Raw genomic sequence first — 21,630 nt, 5'->3', positions numbered from 1 at the left:
TATATAAAAAAAATTATATACCATGACCAAGTGGAATTTATCCCAATATGCAAGGCGGTTTCAATGTTCAAAATTAAATTAATGTACTCCATCACAGAAACAGGCTAAAGAAGAAAAATCACACAATCAAATGAATAGATGCAGAAAAAACATTTGACAAAATCCAACATCCATTCATGATAAAAACACTCAGCAAACTAGGAATAAAGATGAACTTCTTCAACTTGATAAAGAATATCTACAAAAACCCTACAGTTAACATCACAGTTAATGAGAAACTCTGAGCTTTCCAGCTCAGATGAGGAACAAGCGAGGATGTCCCTTCTCACTTCTGCTTTTCAACATCACACTGGAAGTTCTAGCTAATGCAACAAGACAAGAAAAGGACAAGAAACAAAAGGTATACATACTGGAAAGGTAGAAATAAAACTCTTTGTTCACAGATGATATGGTCATGTAGAAAATTCAAAATAATCAACAAAAAACTCCTGTAACTAATAAGCAATTAAAGCAAGGCTTCAGGATACAAAGTTCAAAGTTGCAGGATACAGGTTAACACATTAAAGTCAATTGCTTTCCCATATACCAGCAATGAATAAGTGGTATCTGAAAATTTTTTTAAATTATAATTTAGGGACTTCCTTGGTGGCGCAGTGGTTAAGAATCCACCTGCCAATGCATGGGACACGGTTTCGAGCCCTGGTCCGGGAAGATCCCACATGCCGCAGAGCAACTAAGCCTGTGTGCCACAACTACTGAGCCTGAGCTCTAGAGCCGGCGAGCCACAACAACTGAAGCCCACACGCCTAGAGCCCGTGCTCCGCAACAAGAGAAGCCACCACAGTGAGAAGCCCGTGCACCACAAAGAAGAGTAGCCCCCACTTGCCACAACTAGAGAAAGCCCGTACGCAGCAACAAAGATCCAACACAGCCAAAAATAAATTAAAAACTTTAAAAAAATTATCATTTACATTATCACCCCCAAAATGAAATGCTTAGGTATAACTCTAACAAAATATGTACAAGATCCATATCTGATGAAAGATACCAAAGAAGTAAATGAATAAAAAGATATTTCATGTTCATGAATAAGAAGACTCAATACTGTCAAAATATTTCTTGTTCCCAACCTCATCTACAGACTCAATACCAATCCCAATCAAAATCCCAGAAAGTTATTTTATGGATATTTTAAAATTGACTCTGAAGTTTATATGGAGAGGCAAACAATCCAGAATGCCCAACTCAATACTGAAGGAGACAAAGTCAGAGGACACTACCCAACATCAAGACTTCTTAAGCTACAGCAATCAAGATGATGTGGTACTGGAGAAACAAGAGAAAAATCGATCAATGGAACAAAACAGACAGCCTAGAAATAGACCCACATAAATACAGTCAACTGATCTTGACAAAGGAGCAAAAGCAATACAATGGACCTATCTTTTCAACAAATGGTGCTGGAAACTGGACAACCACATGCAAAAAAAAAAAAAATCAATCTAGACAGACCTTACCCTTTTTTTTTTTTTTGCGGTACGCGGGCCTCTCACTGTTGTGGACTCTCCCGTTGCGGAGCACAGGCTCCTGACGCGCAGGATCAGCGGCCACGGCTCATGGGCCCAGCCGCTCCGCGGCATGTGGGATCTTCCCGGACCAGGGCACGAACCCATATCCCCTGCATCGGCAGGCGGACTCCCAACCACTGCGCCAGCAGGGAAGCCCCAGACCTTACCCTTTTTATAAAAATTAACTCAAAATGGATTATAGACCTAAATGTAAAATGCAAAACCATAAAACTCCTGGAAGATAACATAGGAGAAAATCTAATTGACCTTAGGTATGGTGGTGACTTTTCACATACAACACCACCAAAGACACAATCCACGAAAGAAATAAATGACAACCTGGACTTCATTAAAATTAAGAACTTCTGCTCTGAGAAGGACAACATTACAGAGAATAAGAATTCAAGCCACTGGGTAGGAGAAAATATTTGTGAAAGACACTCCTGATAAAGGACGGTTATCCAAAATGTACAAAGAATTCTTAAAACTCAACAATAAGAAAAAGAACAATCCAACTAATATTGTGCAAAAGACCTAAACAGCAAAGAACAGCAAAGAAGATATACAGATGGCAAGTAAGCATATGAAAAGATGATCAACATGAAGTCATTAGGGTCTTGCAAATTAAAATAATGGCAGACCACTGCACACCTACAGAATAGCCAAAATCCAAGACACAACAACAAACGCTGGGGAGTATGTGGAGCAACAGGAACTCTCATTCATTGCTGATTGGAATCCAAAATGACAGTCACTTTGGAGGACAGTTTGGCAGTTTCTTACAAAACTAAACACACTCTTTTATCCTAGGATCCAGGAATCATGCTCCTTGATATTTAGCCAAAGGAGTTCAAAGCTTACGTCCTCACAAAACCCTACACATGGATATTTACAGCACCTTTATTCATAACTGCCAAATCTTGGACGCAATCAATAGGACCTTCAGCAGGTGAGTGGATAAAAAAACTGATACATACAGACAAGGGAATATTATTCAGAGCTAAAAAGAAGTGAGCTACTGAGCAATGAAAAGACATGGAAGAAATGCATATTACTAAGTGAAAGAAGCCAATCTGAAAAGGCAGGACTCCACCTAATTCTAGAAAAGACAAAACTATAGTAAAAAGATTAGTGATTGCCAAGGGGAGGGATGGGTAAATAGGCAGAGCACGGAAGATTTTTAGAGTACTGAAAAACTCTGTACAGGGCTTCCCTGGTGGCGCAGTGGTTGAGAGTCCGCCTGCCGATGCAGGGGACACGGGTTTGTGCCCCGGTCTGGGAAGATCCCACATGCTGCGGAGCGGCTGGGCCCGTGAGCCATGGCCGCTGAGCCTGCGCATCCGGAGCCTGTGCTCCGCAACGGGAGAGGCCACAACAGTGAGAGGCCCGCGTATGGCAAAAAAAAAAAAAAACAAACTGTACAATAAGTATAATGGTAGATACATGTCATTATACATTTGTCAAAACCCATGGAATGTATCACAGCAAGAGTGAACTGTAATGTAAACTATGGACTTTAGGTGATAATGAGGTCAATGTAGGCTCAATGACTGTAACAAATGTACCACTCTGGTTTGGGATGCTGATAGTGGGACAGACTGTATGTGTGGGGACAGGGGCTATATGAGAAATCTCTGTACTTTCTACTCTATTTTGCAATGAACTTAAAACCCTAAAAAATAAAGTTTTTTAATTAAAAAAATAAAATCAACAAAATTTAATTCAGAAAACAGGCAGCTCTGATAGTTACCAAAGAACTGGGAAAATGGTTCCTCAATGTAGCCTGGACACTATGGTTAGCTTATGCATTAATTCATCTACTCCTCAGAACAGTAATAGCACATAACAGACTTTATTTTCAAAATTCCCAAAACTCGGGAGTTCCCTAGCAGTCCAATGGTTAGGACTTGGGACTCTCACTACCATGGGCCTGGGCTCAATCCCTGGTCAGGGAAATAAGATCCCACAAGCCTCATGGCGTGGGCCAAAAAAAAAAATCCCAGGGACTTCCCTGGCAGTCCAGTGGTTAAGACTCTGCCCTGCCAATGCAAGGGATGCAAGTTCGATCCCTGGTTGGGGAACTAAGATCCCACATGCTGTGCAGCATGGCCAAAAGATTTAAAAAACAAACAAAAAAAGAACATCCCAGAGAATCTGGGAGTTCTAAGTAAAATAAATAAATAAACAAATAAATAAAATCCCCAAACTCAATATACTTGGGAATAGTAAATAAACGAGAGACAAAATAAAAACAAGTTCTCAAAAACAATGCCATTAAAACAAAATGCCATTTTAGTGCTCGAAAAACTAAAAGCTACCTAAAGAGCTATTATGCTAGATTCTGAATTTTTTAAAAGTACATACCACTGGAACTCATATAGCAAACTGAAACAATTTGCTTAACATATTTAATAGTAATATGGCATAAAATAATTTATATCAGTTTCAATTAAGAACTTAGAAGAATCTCATAAGGATTTTTCCTCTTTTTTTTTTTTAAACACTTTTTCTTTTTTGTTTTCCTTTTTCTTTCTTTATTTTTGGTTGCACTGGATCTTCGCTGATGCACGGGCTTTCTCTAGTTGCTGAGAGCGGGGGCTACTCTTCATTATGGTGTGTGGGCTTCTTATTGTGGTGGCTTCTCTTGTTGCAGAGCATGGGCTCTAGTCACACGGGCTTCAGTAACTGTGGCACGCAGGCTCAGTATTGTGGCTCACGGGCTCTAGAACACAGGCTCAGTAGTTGTGGCACACGGGCTTAGTTGCTCCGTGGTATGTGGATCTTCCTGGACCAGGGCTCGAACCCGTGTCCCCTGCATTGGCAGGCAGATTCTTGACCACTGCACCACCAGGGAAGTTCCTTTTTTTTTTTTTTTTTTTGGGGCCGCACTGCGTGGCATGTGGGATCTTAGTTCCCTGACCAGGGACCTAACTATGTTCAAGTCTTATCTTCATGTCCAAGTGATAAGAATATGCATACACACCACAGTTCTCTACCTCTTTAGAGGTTGCAAAATCAACAGAACTCAATATGGCCCACAAATATGTTCTGTTTGGCCAGAAAAAGTTCTTTAAAATGTTAGTAGATTTACGTGAGACAGGGACTCTTTGGTTCAGCCTCTGCCCCAACGTTCTTATTTTCCTACATCCAGCCCAATTCATTCAAGGTTGTTATTTGCTTAACTCCACAGTAACTTTGGTTTTAGGCCCCTACCCTATATTGTTATTTGTGTAACTAAAGTTATACTCAGACTTCTTTGAAAATTTCCTTATGAAATACAATATATTTCAATACATTTGTATTAGAAAGGGATATATTCCCTTCTCTTTCAATCCTCCTGATTTTGAGGGTTAGCACTTAATTAGTCACATATGTATTTTCAGAACAATGCCATGAACAATTCTATTGCAAAGAGAAGATGGTTTATTAATGTTTTTACTAATCCACACTTAATTGTATGACAGAATATAGATTACTAACAGTTGGATAAAAGCTTATGATCAAGTGTGAGGAACCTTTCCTATTTTTCAAGTGAATAGTTTTGCTCAAAATTAATATTTGGCAGTATTTCTAAGCTGTTTGTTTTATCCTTCCATTAAACACACACGCACATATGCGTAACACTGAAATATACAACCCTACTTTAAGAATAAATGTGTTAAAATTTACATGCCTTCTATGGATAAACCAAAGTGATGCTGGTGGATCTGAAACTATATATTAGAACTCTGCATGAAATATGATGTAACCAATGGAAAAACTTTTTCTTACACAGCTAATTCTGCAAACACATACCTGACAGAATATACTAAGGCAAAAGTTGGTACAAAACTTTCAAGTGATCATTCTCTATGTGGTTATGCCCAAGCCATCAACTATTAATGATAAATTAAAAGACTCTTTACCTGTCAGGACCTGAGTTCAGGCACTCAAAAGTTTCGTATTTCTCTTGCAGAAGCTGATGACAATACTAATCCCTGCACTGTGTAGGGAGGTGCATTCCTTGCACTGGCTTAAGTGCTAATGATTTCACCAACCCTTGAAGTGCAGAACAGTAAAAAAACAGTTTTCAGCCGTTTTTCTTACTGATTTCTCATTTAAAAAAATATTACAAAGATTTCAAATAGGTTTTAAAATAAATTATTTCTGTTTAAAAGGCAGTGCCTTAGTTTAAAAAAGACACATGCCAATAGATCTTTCTGGGTTACTGCACATATCACAAGATGGCCGTTTTCATCAATTAAAAACTTACATAAAGAAGCAACAACTTCACGCCTTCCAATAATTTTCTGATTTTACCTTAAAGCACCAAGATTTTGGCTACAGATATGTAAAACAGTCTTCCAGAAGGCAATCATAAATATGTACTAGGTGAGATTAGCTGGGTTACACAATGGTATCTTTCCTATTAACCCATTTATCACCCTGCCACCAGCACACATCCCTGGAAGGAGCGGACAGTCTGGTAGTTCACAACTGTTTGTTAGTTCACAACTAAAGAAACAGTATTATACTCTCCTAATAAGATAAAAATCAAGAAATGCTTCTCTATCTAAGGGCAAAATTAAGCTATGTATATATCTGGAAGGCCAAATCTATCTGTTCTGACTCCTTAAAACACGAAATTAATACAATTCCCCATTCTCTTATACGCTAAAATTAAATGGGTTTACACGACTCCAGGTATGTCCTACTGCTATAGGAGATGAATTGAGAAATGTGCCTTAGCTAGTTCTGAAGAAAATGTTTTATGTATCTAAAAAAATTTAGTGTTTTATATGAATCACTCTCCAAATCCTCTCTACTGTATGAATTTTCATTGAGAATACTAACACTGCTTCCTTAAGATTCAGATTATTATGAGCTTGGCACCATTCAGTTATGCATATTCAAACATTTAAATTCTCTGAATTCTTTCCTGGCATTTCAGTAGAGGAGGATAAAAAAACAAACCTGAGCTGAAACCATGCCAGCTGGAGGGTACACACTTATATTACCAGTCCTACCTATCTAAACTTGACAACATTTTAAAACCCTATATTGAATTTAAATGTTCTCTATCTACAACAAAGAAAGCTTGCCTTGATATGCCTAGCTAAGGTGCTCCCAATTTTCTTCAGCTAAAGAAATTAAACAATCTCTCTTTCATTTACCAAACAATTTTTTTAAAGTTGGCACTCAACCAAAGTCCATTTGAAGGATCTGTTCCTCTAACTTAAAATGGCAGCAGCTGATCTCAATTACGATCAACTGAACATAAGTACTTCTTGGCAATAATATGCTCAACTGCTACTTGCATTTTTTAATCTTTCTATGGACAAGATATTTTAAGAAAAATCCACAAAATAAATATAGCCAGGCCTTAAAATGTTACTTGTATGCTTATTTTCAGTATAATGTAAAGAAGGGAAATAGCAATACAAAATGTAAATTAAAAGGTCAAATTTCTAACTTAATTTATATCAAATGAGAAGACTTTCTAAGAGGAAAAGTCTGAGTAGTAGAGGCTAACCAATAAGCCATTTTGACAAGGAATGTCAAGAAGTCAAGAGTAAAAAGTAATTCAGATCCAATATTAATACACTTGTGAGTTTATACCAAATTTGATAACTTTTTAAAATGCAGTCTATGTGGGAATAAGAATTCAGGCCAAAACTGATTATTCAATTTAATTCTTACTGTAATTACAAGGTCCAAAATATTTCTTATTTTAAAGATGCTAATTGAGTTCCCTCACGTTCTATACCATGTTCCTTTTAAACATAATCTTCCCCTGTAATTAACTCCATCATCTAGTTTCTAACCTTCACATTAGATCTCATAAAGCAAATATTTTTCTCCCAATTATGAGTAACACTATCTCAATTTTAATCTATTTTTCAAAAGGAAAAAAAGGAAAACTTTAAGAAAACCGCATATGAACTAAGGCCTGCTTGAGAAACTTTTCATGTTCAAAGTACTTAATTTTTAAATAACTCTTCAGCTTTACATGATTGGTATTATATTTATTTTACACTCATGAAATGTGATCTGCCTAGGGTCACAAAATAAGTTAATGTTTGAAATAGAATTTAAATTGTTACATTTCCTTTATCTTACGTTACTCAAATATCTCCTATGAACATCTAAAGAATTTTCCTATTTCAAAAGTAACAAACATTAATATCTTAATTTTCGAGTGTATATATTACGTATACACACACACAAAAGCACATACAAGTACATATTATACATAAACACAGAGACAGCAAATTAAAAGGGAAAACAGCGCTTACCTTCATCTCCTTCTGGTACATATGAAGCTGTAATAATGTCAATATCAGCACAATTCATCACAATCTGATTGGTTGCCTGCCTCACCTAAGGTGAAAAAAAAAAAATCGGCAATGTCAGAAATAGCCTAGGTTAATAATACGTACATCTTCATCTCGGCCTAAAACATGTCACAGGCAATTTTTAAAAACCCATACATCAGCGGTTCCCACCTTTTTGGCACCAGGGACCGGTTTGGTGGAACACAATTTTTCTATGGATGGTGGGGGGGGGTCAGGCGGTAATGGGAGCGATGGGGAGCAGCAGATGAAGCTTCGCTCCCTCATCTGCTGCTCAACTCCTGTTGTACAGCCTGGTTCCTAACAGGCCGGGCTGGTACCAGTCCGAGGCCCGGGGATTGGGGACCCTTGCCAAACACCATTTAAACCAACACTAAATATATATGCATCAATGGTAGAAATTAATGACTAGTTCTGAATAGATTATATTATAATATCTGGATTATATTAAAAGCAATAATAAATACTTAGGTATTTCACAGAATTCAAAGATCTGACCAATGAGCTAAATAAAAGCCATTTTTTCCACTTAAATCTTGATTTAAAACAACTTCTTAATTAAATTTTTTAATTGCAAAAAAATTTTAATTAGGAAACATTTCTTATATGTTGCAATTAATCACGTATTTCAACCTGCACATCAAAACCATCATGAGGGTCCCCTCTTTTTGTAAGGATAGAGGAAGGAAGAAATCTGGTATCATAAACTATGTCAGAACTTCATAAACACTCTCTAAATTTTTTCTTTTCCCGAAGAAACATTTTGAATATAACAGACACTAATGACTCACAACCAAGATTAAATAAACTTTTAAGACTTTGTCTGACTTGATTTAGATCCAAAAAATAAAATATAGATATAATGAAAGCCCATTCCTCTCTTCCTCATTCCCTAGAGATAACCACTATCCTAAGGCTAATGTATATCTCTCTCATATATGTTTAGTACTTTTGTTACATATATAAAGATCAGCAAACAATGTTTTTAATCTTACACAAATGGTATCAAAAGTGTGTATAACCTTTTGCAACCTGTTTTTTTCATTTAACATTGTTTCTGAGATAGGTAAATGCTGATAGATGCAAACCTAACTCATTAATTTTACTTCTGCATAGTAGTATTCCACTCTATAAATAAACCACAGTTATTTATCCATTTCCTTCCTGAAGGAAGTTAGGTTATTTCCACTGTTTTGTTATGTAAAAGAGTACTATAATAAACATCTTGGCCCATGTTTTCTTGTGCACCCATTTTCTTTACCAAGAATTGCTAAAATTATCCTCCAGAGTAGTTTCAATGCACGCTCCAATAAGCAAAGAATAAAGAAATCCCAGTTTCAGCAACCTCCCAAAAACTTAAAAATTTTTCGACAATCTGGTGGTTATTAAATGGTACACCTGGGACTTCCGTGGTGGTGCCGTGGTTAAGAATCCGCCTGCCAATGCAGGGGACACAGGTTCGACCCCTGGTCCAGGAAGATCCCACATGCCATGGAGCAACTAAGCCCGTGTGCCACAACTACTGAAGCCCTAGCACCCTAGAGCTGTGCTCTGCAACAAGAGAAGCCACCGCAATGAGAAGCCCACGCACAGCAATGAAGAGTAGCCCCCCCTCACCACAACTAGAGAAAGCCTGCGCACAGCAACAGACCCAATGCAGCCAAAAATAAATAAATAAGTAAATTTATTTTAAGAAATGGTATTCCATTATTGTTTTAATTAGAATTTCTCTGATTACTAGTAATTCTCCTTTCTCTCTCTTCCTCTGCCCCTTGCCACCCCTGCTTCCCTCCCTCCCTCTCTCTTTCTTTTTTGACCCTTAAGTTTTTCCTCTCCTACTTGCTCATTCATAACCTTTGCTCATGTTCCATTTGGTTGTAACCTTGTTTTTCTATAACTGTTGCATTACACAAAATCTCAAATTCATTTTCAGACATTTTAATGGTCTAAATCTAAAATAACAAAAATACAGATGTCCTAAATCACATATGCCTACAGAGGCCAATGAAACAGATGAGTACAGTAGGCCAGGTGAAGGCTATGTATAAAGGAAAGCTATGTGTAAAGGAAGGAGGAAGTGGACATTTCTTGGAGCTAACCAATTATTGCTATGCACAATAAAAAACAGGCTCAGTGTTGACAGATCTTCCAATTAAAAAAAGCCACAAATTCAGATTTCATGTGCAATCTCCCAATTTCTAATTGATGACAACTAATTCAAAATTTTCTAAAACACTGTATAGACCAAACAAAACCCAACAGTGCCTTGAGTGTCGCTGAACGGACCACAGAACTAGGTAAGGACATGGAATAATATAAAATCTGTATGAAAGGGCCTCCCTGGTGGCGCAGTGGTTGAGAGTCCACCTGCCGATGCAGGGGACACGGGTCAGTGCCCCGGTCTGGGAAGATCCCACATGCCGCAGAGCAGCTGGGCCCGTGAGCCATGGCCGCTGGGCCTGCGCGTCCAGAGCCTGTGCTCCGCGACGGGAGAGGCCACAACAGTGAGAGGCCCGCGTACCTCAAAAAAAAAAAAAAAAAAAAAAAAAATCTTTATGAAAAAGCTACACCTAAGAGTAATTATTTTATTAATAACCAATACATAAACATGATTAATATTAAACTAAAATTACCTGACCTGAATTACAGATAGTATGTTATTAAGCCTGTAACAGACTGTCAAAATCTCTAACACATAAAGTGAAACTATTTTGGCTCATTTAAAAAAAAAATTCTTCTCATAAATCTTCCTGTTTCTAAACAAAAATGCCATTTAGTGAACAGTTTTTTTGGTTTTTGGTTTTTTTGGGTTTTTTGGTAAGTGATAATATTCCTTCACACTGTTTACTTCACCAGAACGTACCTAAACAGCACTAAAACGTTTACATCCCGACTGGCTGTTGATAGCACTGTGCTGGAACAAAAAGAAAAAAATACCTCTGCCTACTCACAAACTGACTTTTAAAAAAATGTTCAGAAACACAAAAATGAAGCACTGGGGTGTGCTCCAAAGGGTAAAATGAATAAAAACCTTCCAGAGTTTGACGGTTATGCCAACAAAATCATTAATAACAGTGACTTAGTTACATGTTTGTTGTTGTTTTTAAATATTTATTTATTTATTTGGCTGCACCAGGTCTTAGTTCTGGCACACGGGATCTAGTTCCCTGACCAGGGATCAAACCCAGGACCCCTGCATTGGGAGCACGGAGTCTTAACCACTGGACCACCAGGGAAGTCCCTAGTTACATGTCTTAATCTTTACCTAGGCAATCCTATTTTCATCCATCAACATATACAATGAATTTAATGGTAGCCAAGCAGTTAATCTACCATGTCAAGATACCTGTACTACACTACATATGCCAAATGACATTTATCTCACTACTATTGTACCATTTTAAGGGAAAGTGTTTGTTAACTTTGAAAGGTACAGGGCACAACATCTAGTTACAAGTACATTCCAATTCCTCCTGGGTTTAGGGAAAACCCACTTGTTTATACTAATGAATTAAGCTGCTTGTTGAACAGCAATTAATTTTTTTTTTTTTTTTTTTTTGAGGTACACGGGCCTCTCACTGTTGTGGCCTCTCCCGTTGCGGAGCACAGGCTCCGGACGCACAGGCTCAGCGGCCATGGCTCACGGGCCCAGCCGCTCCATGTCATGTGGGATCTTCCCGGACCGGGGCACAAACCCGTGTCCCCTGCATCGGCAGGCAGACTCTCAACCACTGCGCCACCAGGGAAGCCCAATTAATTCTTTTTTTCAGGGTATTGCCATTTCTGGAAGGGTGGAAGGGGAGAACTAAAGGAACAAAAATACTTATCTTAATAATAGAACTCCACTCAAACTTTAAAAAACAGACAGTTATATTCTGTCTCATATAAGAGATTTTTTTTTTTTTTTTTGGCCGCACCTTGTGTAATGCAGAACTTCCCCGACCAGGGATCAAACCTGTGCCCCCTGCAGTGGAAGCGTAGAGTCTTAACCACTGGACCACCAGGGAAGCCCCTAGAGATGCATTTTAAACAACAGGATAATCCATAGAAAGGGCTTCTACCACTTAGTGCCTGATACATAGTAATCACTTAATAGATGACATTATTAAGACACATGCACAGAGGGCTTCCTTGGTGGCACAGTGGTTAAGAATCCACCTGCCAGCGCAGGGGACATGGGTTCAATCACTGGTCCGGGAAGATCCCACATGCCGTGGAGCAACTAAGCCTGTGTGCCACAACTACTGAGCCTGCACTCTAGAGCCACAAGGCACAACCACTGAGCCCACATGCCACAACTACTGAAGTCCACGTGCCTAGAGCCCATGCTCCTCAACAAGAGAAGCCACTGCAATGAGAAGCCTGCACACCTCAACGAAGAGTAGCCCCCCACTGGACGCAACTAGAGAAAGCCAGCGCAGAGCAACAAAGACCCAACACAGCCAAAAATAAATAAATAAAATAAATAAATTTAAAAAAAAAACAAACACATGCACAGAGACCAAGACTAAATGTGCACCTAACAGTCTACAAAGTACCTAATCAAAATGCTATAAAATTTAAGAACTATGTGCTGTATTATATAGCACATATTATATCTTATATTGGATATCAGCATACTCTATGTACCAACCAAGGAATGTAATTTAAAACATCCATGTGGGGCTTCCCTGGTGGCGCAGTGGTTGAGAGTCCGCCTGCCGATGCAGGGGACGCGGGTTCGTGCCCCGGTCCAGGAAAATCCCACATGCCGCGGAGCGGCTGGGCCCGTGAGCCATGGCCGCTGAGCCTGTGCTCCGCAGCAGTATAAGCCGCAGTGGTGAGAGGCCCGCGTAAAACAAAAAAACAAAACAAATAAAACATCCGTGTGGACTTAAGCGTATGCTTAAGTACTCAACCACCACACTGATCTTTTTGATGCTTTCCCAACAAGAGCACTGACCTAATGATTCAATATGATTTCTCACACACTAATACCATCATGTTATTGAATACTACCTGTATGTTCCACTGTCAAAAATACAGGTAATAATGTAAGTCAACTCTACTTTAATTAAAAGAAAAAACAGGTAATAAATCAAAGGAATTTCAGCATTATCATCTTCACTGGACTTCCCTGGTGGTGCAGTGATTAAGAATCCGCCTGCCAATGCAGAGGACACGGGTTCGAGCCCTGGTCCAGGAAGATCCCACATGCCGCGGAGCAACTAAGCCTGTGTGCCACAACTACTGAGCCTGTGCTCTGGAGCCCGCAAGCCACAACTACTGAGCCCACACGCCGCAACTACTGAAGCCCACGCACCTAGAGCCCGTGCTCTGCAACAAGAGAAGCCACCACAATGAGAAGCCCGCGCACCGCCACTAAGAGTAGCCTCCACTCACCGCAACTGGAGAAAGCCCACGCACAGCACGGAAGACCCAACACACCCCAAAATAAAATATAAATAAATAAATAAAGTTATTTTTTTTTAAATCCTTAAAAAAAAAAAAAACCTTCACTTTCCAAACTTAAAATAGAAGCAGAATGTTAAAACTGGCATATAAATTGTGTTGATAACAAGCTTATTTTCACCTTTTCCATTTGGTGCTATTAATGAATGGAACGTTAGCATATCCTTTCTTTGATTCAAACCCAGGGTTAGTTAAGTCTTCTTGGAGTCCCATACAGACTGAACCAAATGCTAAGTAATGGTTCTACTGAAGAGATAGCTTGACCATTGGTAACAATTTTATAATGGAAGTTTCCTAAGAGCTAGGAAAGCAGCAATCTGAGCCAATTTTTTTCCTGAATAAGTCTTTACTACAATCACTCAGGAATACACCTTACATGTACGAGAAAGACTCAAAAGGGTTTTTTTCTGATTGCTAAAATCCTGAGATTTTAGTAAAAGGAAATCTCCAGTGTGATAATTCCAAATACCGGTCAGTCTGAAGCCTGAGTCACTTTGCCTAAACAGCGATTTCATCATTAAAATTTTGTAATAATCATTGCCTTTGTGGAATAGGGCTATAATTTCTAAAGACAATAAGGAGCAAATAATTAGTAAACACAAATTGAGCTGAGTTTTCTAACAAAAGAGACATTAAAAAGGGCAAGCTGCAGAAAGTCAAACATAACACATAAACATACAGAACATTACTATTTATTGTTTGTAGCTACTTTTGTACACCCTAAAACTTTAAAACTATACATAGGAATAATATCTACCAAAAAAGAGAATTTACCTCTCAGGGTGAGGGTGAGAAGAGATGGAAATGAACTTTAGTGGTATCTGTGACATTTTATTTTCCAAAAAACATCATGTACATGTTAAAACAAATGGGACAAAACATTAATATCTGCTAAATCTGGGTGGTGGTTACTTCCTCTGTATTTAAAACGTTTCCTAATTTAAAATAAAATTTTAAAGTGATTACATGTGGCCAAATAAACTGAGAACTACATACTTGTATGGTGTTCAAAATGGAATCTCCAAGATCTAGAGAACTAATCTCAATTAACAACAAAACAGCTATCTGAAGACTCAGTCCTTTGCCTCAGACTCAAATACAGATAAGAATAAGATTTACTTTACAATAAGAACAGGCTCATTTATGTAGCAAAGTTCAGAGAAGTTTCATAGATAATTTACTACTCAAGACTGCATTTATCCAGGTTGCACTGTTGTATTGGACAATATCAATTATCAAGAACCAGGAAGTTTAAAAAAAATTTTTTTTAAGGCCTTTATGGAAGCCAGAATAGATGATACAAAGTCCATACAATAAAGCTCATACCTTTCACTCAGAAGAGAATCCATCAAACCCTCACTTAGAAAATAATTTTAAGCTCAAACAAGCTTGTTTATTTGGTTACTTAGACCTCTTCAGATCAAGTTCAGTAAAATAGAAGAGGGAAGAAATTGCACAATAGGGAGCAACAAGGCACAATAAGCAGCAAGTAACAACCTGAGTAAGGAAAACAAACAAAAAAACTTTAAAGAAAAGATATGAAACTAATAAATTATAGTACACAGTTTTGGGTAATCTATGGTTATAAGTATCAATGACATGTTAGAATGCTGTCCAGTATTTAGAAAAAGAAGAAAAGAAAGAAACCTAGATTATGAGGAATTATGGAGTTTAAAAAGATAAACATTTCCACCAAAATATTTACATATTTTTTAAAGTCTGAGTGCCTCAAAGGGTAAGCTCATTTATCTGGAAAATTCACTGCAAAATTCATTGCCAGATGATACTGGATAAAACTCACCATACAAAAGTTTCTTATACTCAGGTGTTTCCTCATGGATACATTTCAAGAAACAGAATAGAAAATCTGAACAAATTCAATTCCTTATGACCAATCTTTCAAATTTAATTTAAGACCATTTAGTGATCTAGCACAATGCTGTACAAATTAACTAACTTTATCTGTTTTAAGTAATAAAAAACTCCTAAAATGACTGCATAGAATATCTGCAAAATTTGGACAGAAAATTCCATAACACAGGGGGACAATAACATCCATTTACGTGCCAAGTTGTAGCCTGCCAAACAATCTACTGTATCTGTAACTCTCCTCTACGTGCCAATTTAGTCATCACCATCATGAATATTTTGTTGGCGGAGGCCAGGGATTGTTTAGTATATCCTGACTTCTGGCCTTGAAGGATAAAGTTAATTTCTCTGGCACAGGTGAAATATTTCCATATGAGAATTACTGTATAAACCACTATACACTCATAACCAGGAACTGTAGCCACTCACATAAACTTGTAATCTATTTTTAAATTAATTATCCACAAAGCAAGAGAGTCAGAATTTTAAATAGCTACGAAGTCTGTTCCTCTCAAATATCCTAATGTAAAAGGAGAGGAAAGGGAATGTCCCATTTTTCTAGGCCCATGATAACACATTTTCAAAACCTGCTGAATTAGACCACACTCACTTACGTAAAAGACAACTACTTTTAAATCACTGCACATTGACTAATTTTCATCTTCCCCAGGAGTCCACACCCCAGACCAGGTTAAAAATCCACTAAGTTTCTAATATGTAACCTGTACAAATACTCTGAGCTTATCATAAAATTTTGCAACTAAAGGAACCAAGCAACTTGCATACTTTGTGCAATGTAATTCCAAACTGTTAGGGAACTGACACAATACCAATTATCAATCTAGGCTTCTAGAGATGTAATTTTGTCCACGTTTTTATATTTCCACAATGAGATACCACGTAATGCCACAAGTTAAACTTATTGCTCCAATCCATGGATTTCAAAAACATCAATATATGCTTTTTACTACTAATGTTAACTTTTTACTAATGTTCACTCCTCTTTACACTTCCAAAGGTGGCAAAGCATACAATTAAAAAGTCCAATCATCCTTTAGTAAAACCTGTTAGAATTCTCTATCATGCCATCTTTCATTTGTGTTGCCACCTTGCCTGAAAAACATTTTCTGAAAAGCTTTGAAAAGTTAATGTTACAAAAAAAAAAAAAAAAAGATTCATTTATTTCCTTGTATCAAATTAATGAGTCCCAGCTAATACCTAGTACATTACCACATGCTCCTTCATTGGCCCAAACCAGTTCACCACCTATTTCTCATTTCTTTCCAAAAGCAAGTAGAAAAGGGGTAAGGAGAAGCATGTCACTGCTTGTTGTTCTACCCTAGCACAAATAAAACTGTCATTTGCCAATAAAATAATCATTTGAAAATCTTTATTATTGCTAATATTTTTTCTGAAACTTTCCCCTAAATATGTATACTTCTCAAAATTATGAATGCATTATGGGGTACACCAACTATTGGGGTAAAGAAATAAATGATTTTTTTTTTAATGTTAGTCTTTTCACATAATGCAAACTCATTCATTGCTAGGTCCTTCTTCCCGCAGGTCTGCCAAGTCACAAGACACACTACTGTTTACAATCCCTCCCATCTGCCCACAGCCAATATATATCAAATACTCTAGTCACTTGGCTTAAATAAACGGTCTCTCCCAAATAACCCTCTCAAATCCTAATTTAGACCCAAGATGCACTCATTCTGATTCATATTCTTAATGGAAAATTTTTAAATCACCTGACTTTCACAGGGGTAAGTTTTGCCTTTTGATGCAGCCAGACAACAGAGCCCTCATGCTTTCATACAAGCACTCCAAATCTGACAGTATACTTTTTAATTCTACACTTTTAGACATATTTTCAATCTGAGAACTCGGCTTTCAGAAATAACTGCCAACTTGCAATTCATTCGAACGCTACACTAGTCTACATTTCTTTCCTTTCGCTGCTACATACACCCTATTCTTTAAGGTTGAGGCCTACTGATTTTTTCCCCCTGACTGCAGTAGGAAAAGGAGTGAAACAAAATGTATTTACCATCCTTCTTTTTAAAGGTAAATACTAAACAGTTCCCACTGTTCAGTACAGACTTCACATAATACATCACATAACATGGTATCACAAATGTCTATTGTTCTGGATCTTTGTAAGGCATCAACACTAATGATCTCCAAAATCAAACGATACTTTAGATGATCTGCGGGGGGAGGGGCGGGGGGAGCATGATTCACCAAAAACTGCAATGAAGAGTAATGGCATATTTCCACCGGTGGTATGCTGAAAGTAATAGCTTCTTTCAGAGGAGGGTACTGCTAAGCAACCATCGCTGTAGCAATAAATCCACCTGCTTTACAGGCTGCACAGCTAGGAAGATGGAAGGAAAAGCGGAGATGGGGGTCCTCCTTCAGCTTCTCGAGAGGTTAGGAGAGAACAAAGTCAATGCTGCACTGTCACTTGAGGGAAAGGGGAAGGGGGAGGGGGCGGATCATCTTAGAAACCCAGCCCCTGGGCCGGAGCAGGCGGGGAGAACTCAGCAAGGCTGCCCGGGAGTAACATCTCCCTCTCACCCTCTTCCCCCTTCTAGAATCTCCCCTCCTGGCTAACGCGCGGCAGCCGGGTCCCAGATGACTGCCCCTTCCAATGTGTCCTCCATGGGGCGTAGGGAGAACGAGAGAAAAGAACTGAGTCAGGAGGCTGCGCATGGACTCCGATGACCCCTCTGGCCTCCCCAACACCCTCCAGCCTCTCGCAGACCACGACCAAGCCCGGAAGGGCCGGGGTCTGGGGGAGGCTCCACACAGGTGTGCTGGCCCCGAGGGGCACACGGGCCGGGCCGGGCCGGCCGGTTCCCGCGGCGCTCCCTGCAGCACGGCCCGGGCCCCAGGCCGGCAGGGCAGAGCACAGCCGCCCGGGCGCCCAGCGGCCGCCCCAGAGGGGCGCGCCCGTCCCCGAGCCGGCCCCCCCCAGCCCCAGGTCCGCAGCGCCCAGGCCCGCGCGCCCGCTCGCCCGGCCGACCGGGCCCCCAGCCCAGCCCGTGGGCGCGGCCTAACTGCTTGCCCGGCAGCTCGCCCCCGGCACCCGAGGGTCGCCGTACCTGGGCGGAGGCCTCCAGCTTGCCCTCGAAGGTGAAGTCCAGCAAGTCGGGCTTGAGGCAAAGGCTGTAATTGATGGGGCAGACGTCGGCAGGCAGCCGCTCGAAGGGCCTCTTCTCCGGCATCGCGGCGAGGCCCAGGCTGTGGAGGCGGCGGCGGCGGCGAGAGGAGCGGCTGAGGAGGAGAAGGAGGAGGGGAGGAGGCGGAGGGCCGAGGAAGAGCAGGCGGCGAGCGAGGGAGGGGGCGGCGGCTGCCAGCCACATCCACCGAGCGCCGGCGACCGCCTGAGGAGAGCGACCGGGGGAGCCTGGGGGCGGGGGAGAGACCCAGCCCGAGCGCCAGGGGCCGGGAGGCAGGCAGTACGGACGCGCGGGCTGGCGGGCCGGCTGCCTACAGGGAAGGGGGCGGAGGGGAGGGAAGGGGAGGAGGGCCAGCAGGGAGGGAGGGAGGGAGGGAGGGAGGAGGCGGCGGCGGCAGCAGCAGTTTTTGCGTGCGCGGCCCCGCCGGACGGGCGCGCCTCCGACGGTGTGCGCGCGCGCGCCGGGTAGGGGGCGGAGCGGCGAGGGCGCGGCCAGCTTGGCGGGATGTAGGGTCGCCGGCGAGCCCTGGGGGAGGCGGCTGCCGGCGCTGCACCTGTCTACGCCGCTGCGGGGAGCAGGCCGCCTGCGAGCCGGAAGAAGCCCGGAAGGGTTTGAGAAGCACAGAAAAGGCGTGAGGGCCCCCCACCCCCTACACGCACGCACGCGCACACACACACACACACACACACACACACACACTTCTCTCTCTCGTCTCTGTCTCTATGTCTCTGTCTCTCTGCCCCCCACCCCGCTAACCCTCGGGCTGTCTTTGGAAATAGAAGCCTATGTAGTTGGTCAGTGCAGTCAGGGCAAAATGTTGAAATATCAGTTCAGAACAAAACCCCAAACTAGATTTTTACCTCCAGACCAGCAGAAAACCCTGATAGGAGGCTCTTTGGCCGTAATTATTCCGGTTATTTTAAGTAGTAACTTCAGGGGATGATACGAAAAATTTTGTTAGAAAACCTTTAATAATTCAGGTTACTTAAACCAATAAGATTTGGACGTTTGAGGGTGTGATTTCAGAAATTAGAAGATTTTTGTTTTCATGATTTAATGTTCAAAAGTAAGATGTGTTTCACCTTTTTTGTTTTCATCTTTGTTTCTGCTTTTTTAAAAAAAATAGAAGACCTGGGTATTCCCTGGCGGTCCAGTGGTTAGGATTCTGTGCTCTCACTGCCAGGGCCTGGGTTAGATCCCTGGTTGGGGAACTAAGATCACGCAAGCCTCGTGGTGGGGCCAAAAATAATAATAATAATAAAATAAAAGGCCTTTTACCAATTGTGACCTCTTTAAAGGTAAATTAGCTGTGGCTCCCTCAGTTTTGTAGTTATCTCGCAAATTGAGGTATATATATTTTTAATATAAATATTAATTACATATAAATGTGTGTATATTTAACATATGTTTTAAAGTGTCAAGGACAAGGAGATTTTAATTCCCCATATTCCTTTATAGAACCTTCTCATGTAGAACTGCTTAATTTTTAAAACTCAGTGCTGAAAGTTGTACTGGACCACTGTTGTTCAATAGAAATATAATGCAAGGGACTTCCCTGGTGACGCAGTGGTTGGGAGTCCGCCTGCCAGTTCAGGGGACACGGGTTCGATCCCTGGTCTGGGAAGATCCCACATGCTGCGGAGCAACTAAGCCCGTGCACCACAACTACTGAGCCTGCGCTCTAGAGCCCGCGAGCCACAACTACTGAGCCCACCCACCTACAGCCCATGTTCCGCAACAAGAAAAGCCACGGCAGTGAGAAGCCCGCACACCCCAACGAAGAGTAGCCCCTGCTCGCCGCAACAAAGACCCAACACAGACAAAAATAAATAAATTTATTAAAAAATATATATATATATAATGCAAGCCAGCTAAGTAACTTTAAATTCAAAAAAAAGAGAAAAAGGTGAAACTGATACATCTTATTTAACCCCATATATCCAAAATATTATCATTTCAACATGCAATCAACAAAAAAGTTTTAATGAGGGAGTTCCCTGGTGGCCTAGTGGTTAGGATTCTGGGCTTTCACTGCCACAGCCTGGATTCAATCCCAGGTGGGGGAACTGAGTTCCCGCAAGCTGGGTGGCCAAAAAAATAAATGTATATGATTTTTTTTCCATAATAAGGCTTTGAAATCCAGTGTGTATTTACAGCACATCTCAATTTACAGGACATCTTTTTTTTTTTTCCGGTACGCGGGTCTCTCACTGCTGTGGCCTCTCCCGTTGCGGAGCACAGGCTCCGGACGTGCAGGCTCAGCGGCCATGGCTCACGGGCCCAGCCGCTCTGCGGCATGTGGGATCTTCCCAGACCGGGGCACGAACCCGTGTCCCCTGCATCAGCAGGTGAACTCTCAACCACTGCGCCACCAGGGAAGCCCACGTCTTAATTTTGACTAGGCACATTTTGGGTTTTCAACAGCCCCATGTGACTAGTGACTATTATATTGATCAGCATAGTCTCAGACACTAGGCCTGCCCTCCTATCCTCTGAATCCTACATACCTTTTAGAGCAGACTGAAAAGCTGCAGTCATTTCAAAGTAAGATGTGAGATGGGGCCTTTTGTTGCATGGTTGCATTTCTATGACCACTTTTTGGTCATAATAACATAATACTAATATATTAATAATGTAATTAATAATTGCATACTAATGTATTGAGTGCTTACTAAACACTTTTCACGTATTAATTCATTTAATCCATTCAACAATTCTGTTAGGCGGACACCATTATCCCCATTTTACAGATGAGAAAACAGGCACACAGAGATTTAGTGACTTGCCCAAGGTCATATAGCTGATAAATGGCAGAGCTGGCATAAGGACCCAGCCATTTTTTTTTCTCTCCTGGAAAATTTTGCAGCATCTCCCCTATTTTCTACTTCTCCAGTTTTGTTTTGTTCTAATTCATCTGTACCTCAGCTTCTTAAAAAGTTACTTTTATTATGCAAGAACCTTTGAGGCTCCCTCTTTTCTGTTAAAGCAAATTTGATATATAACCATTTAAGGCTCTTCATGCACTGTCCTTACCATTTTCTCCGACTTGTTTCTCCTTACCCTTTAACATAGATTCTCCGGTCTTAGCAAGCTAAGCTGTTTACCACTTGGTCCTTAGAGCTTGCTCACTCTCTTCTCTACCATTGCTCATGCATTATTGCTTGGAAAGGCCTCCTCATCCTTCTTCGCAAACCCATGCCCCTCCCTTCCTTCAAAACTCAC

At 40.6% G+C, this 21,630-nt stretch overlaps 1 protein-coding gene across 1 annotated transcript in view; it reads right to left on the bottom strand.

Moving 5' to 3' along the window:
* The window catches only part of NPEPPS (aminopeptidase puromycin sensitive), an 86,131-nt gene extending 67,394 nt beyond the window's left edge, over positions 1 to 18,737 (bottom strand). Inside the window, exons 1-2 of the mRNA XM_081219978.1 lie at positions 18,331 to 18,737; positions 7,844 to 7,928 (exon numbers count right to left, since the gene is read on the bottom strand). Coding sequence (XP_081076104.1) covers positions 7,844 to 7,928; positions 18,331 to 18,591 — 346 coding nt within the window. The 5' untranslated portion in view covers positions 18,592 to 18,737. The remainder of the gene's footprint in view (positions 1 to 7,843; positions 7,929 to 18,330) is intronic.
* Positions 18,738 to 21,630: the final 2,893 nt, after the last annotated feature.

This window comes from Mesoplodon bidens, assembly GCF_964165515.1.
Source record: "Mesoplodon bidens genome assembly, chromosome: 19".
NCBI lineage: Eukaryota > Metazoa > Chordata > Mammalia > Artiodactyla > Ziphiidae > Mesoplodon > Mesoplodon bidens.
The sequence above is the reverse complement of the archived record's forward strand: the minus strand, read 5'-3'. Positions and strand labels throughout refer to the sequence as shown.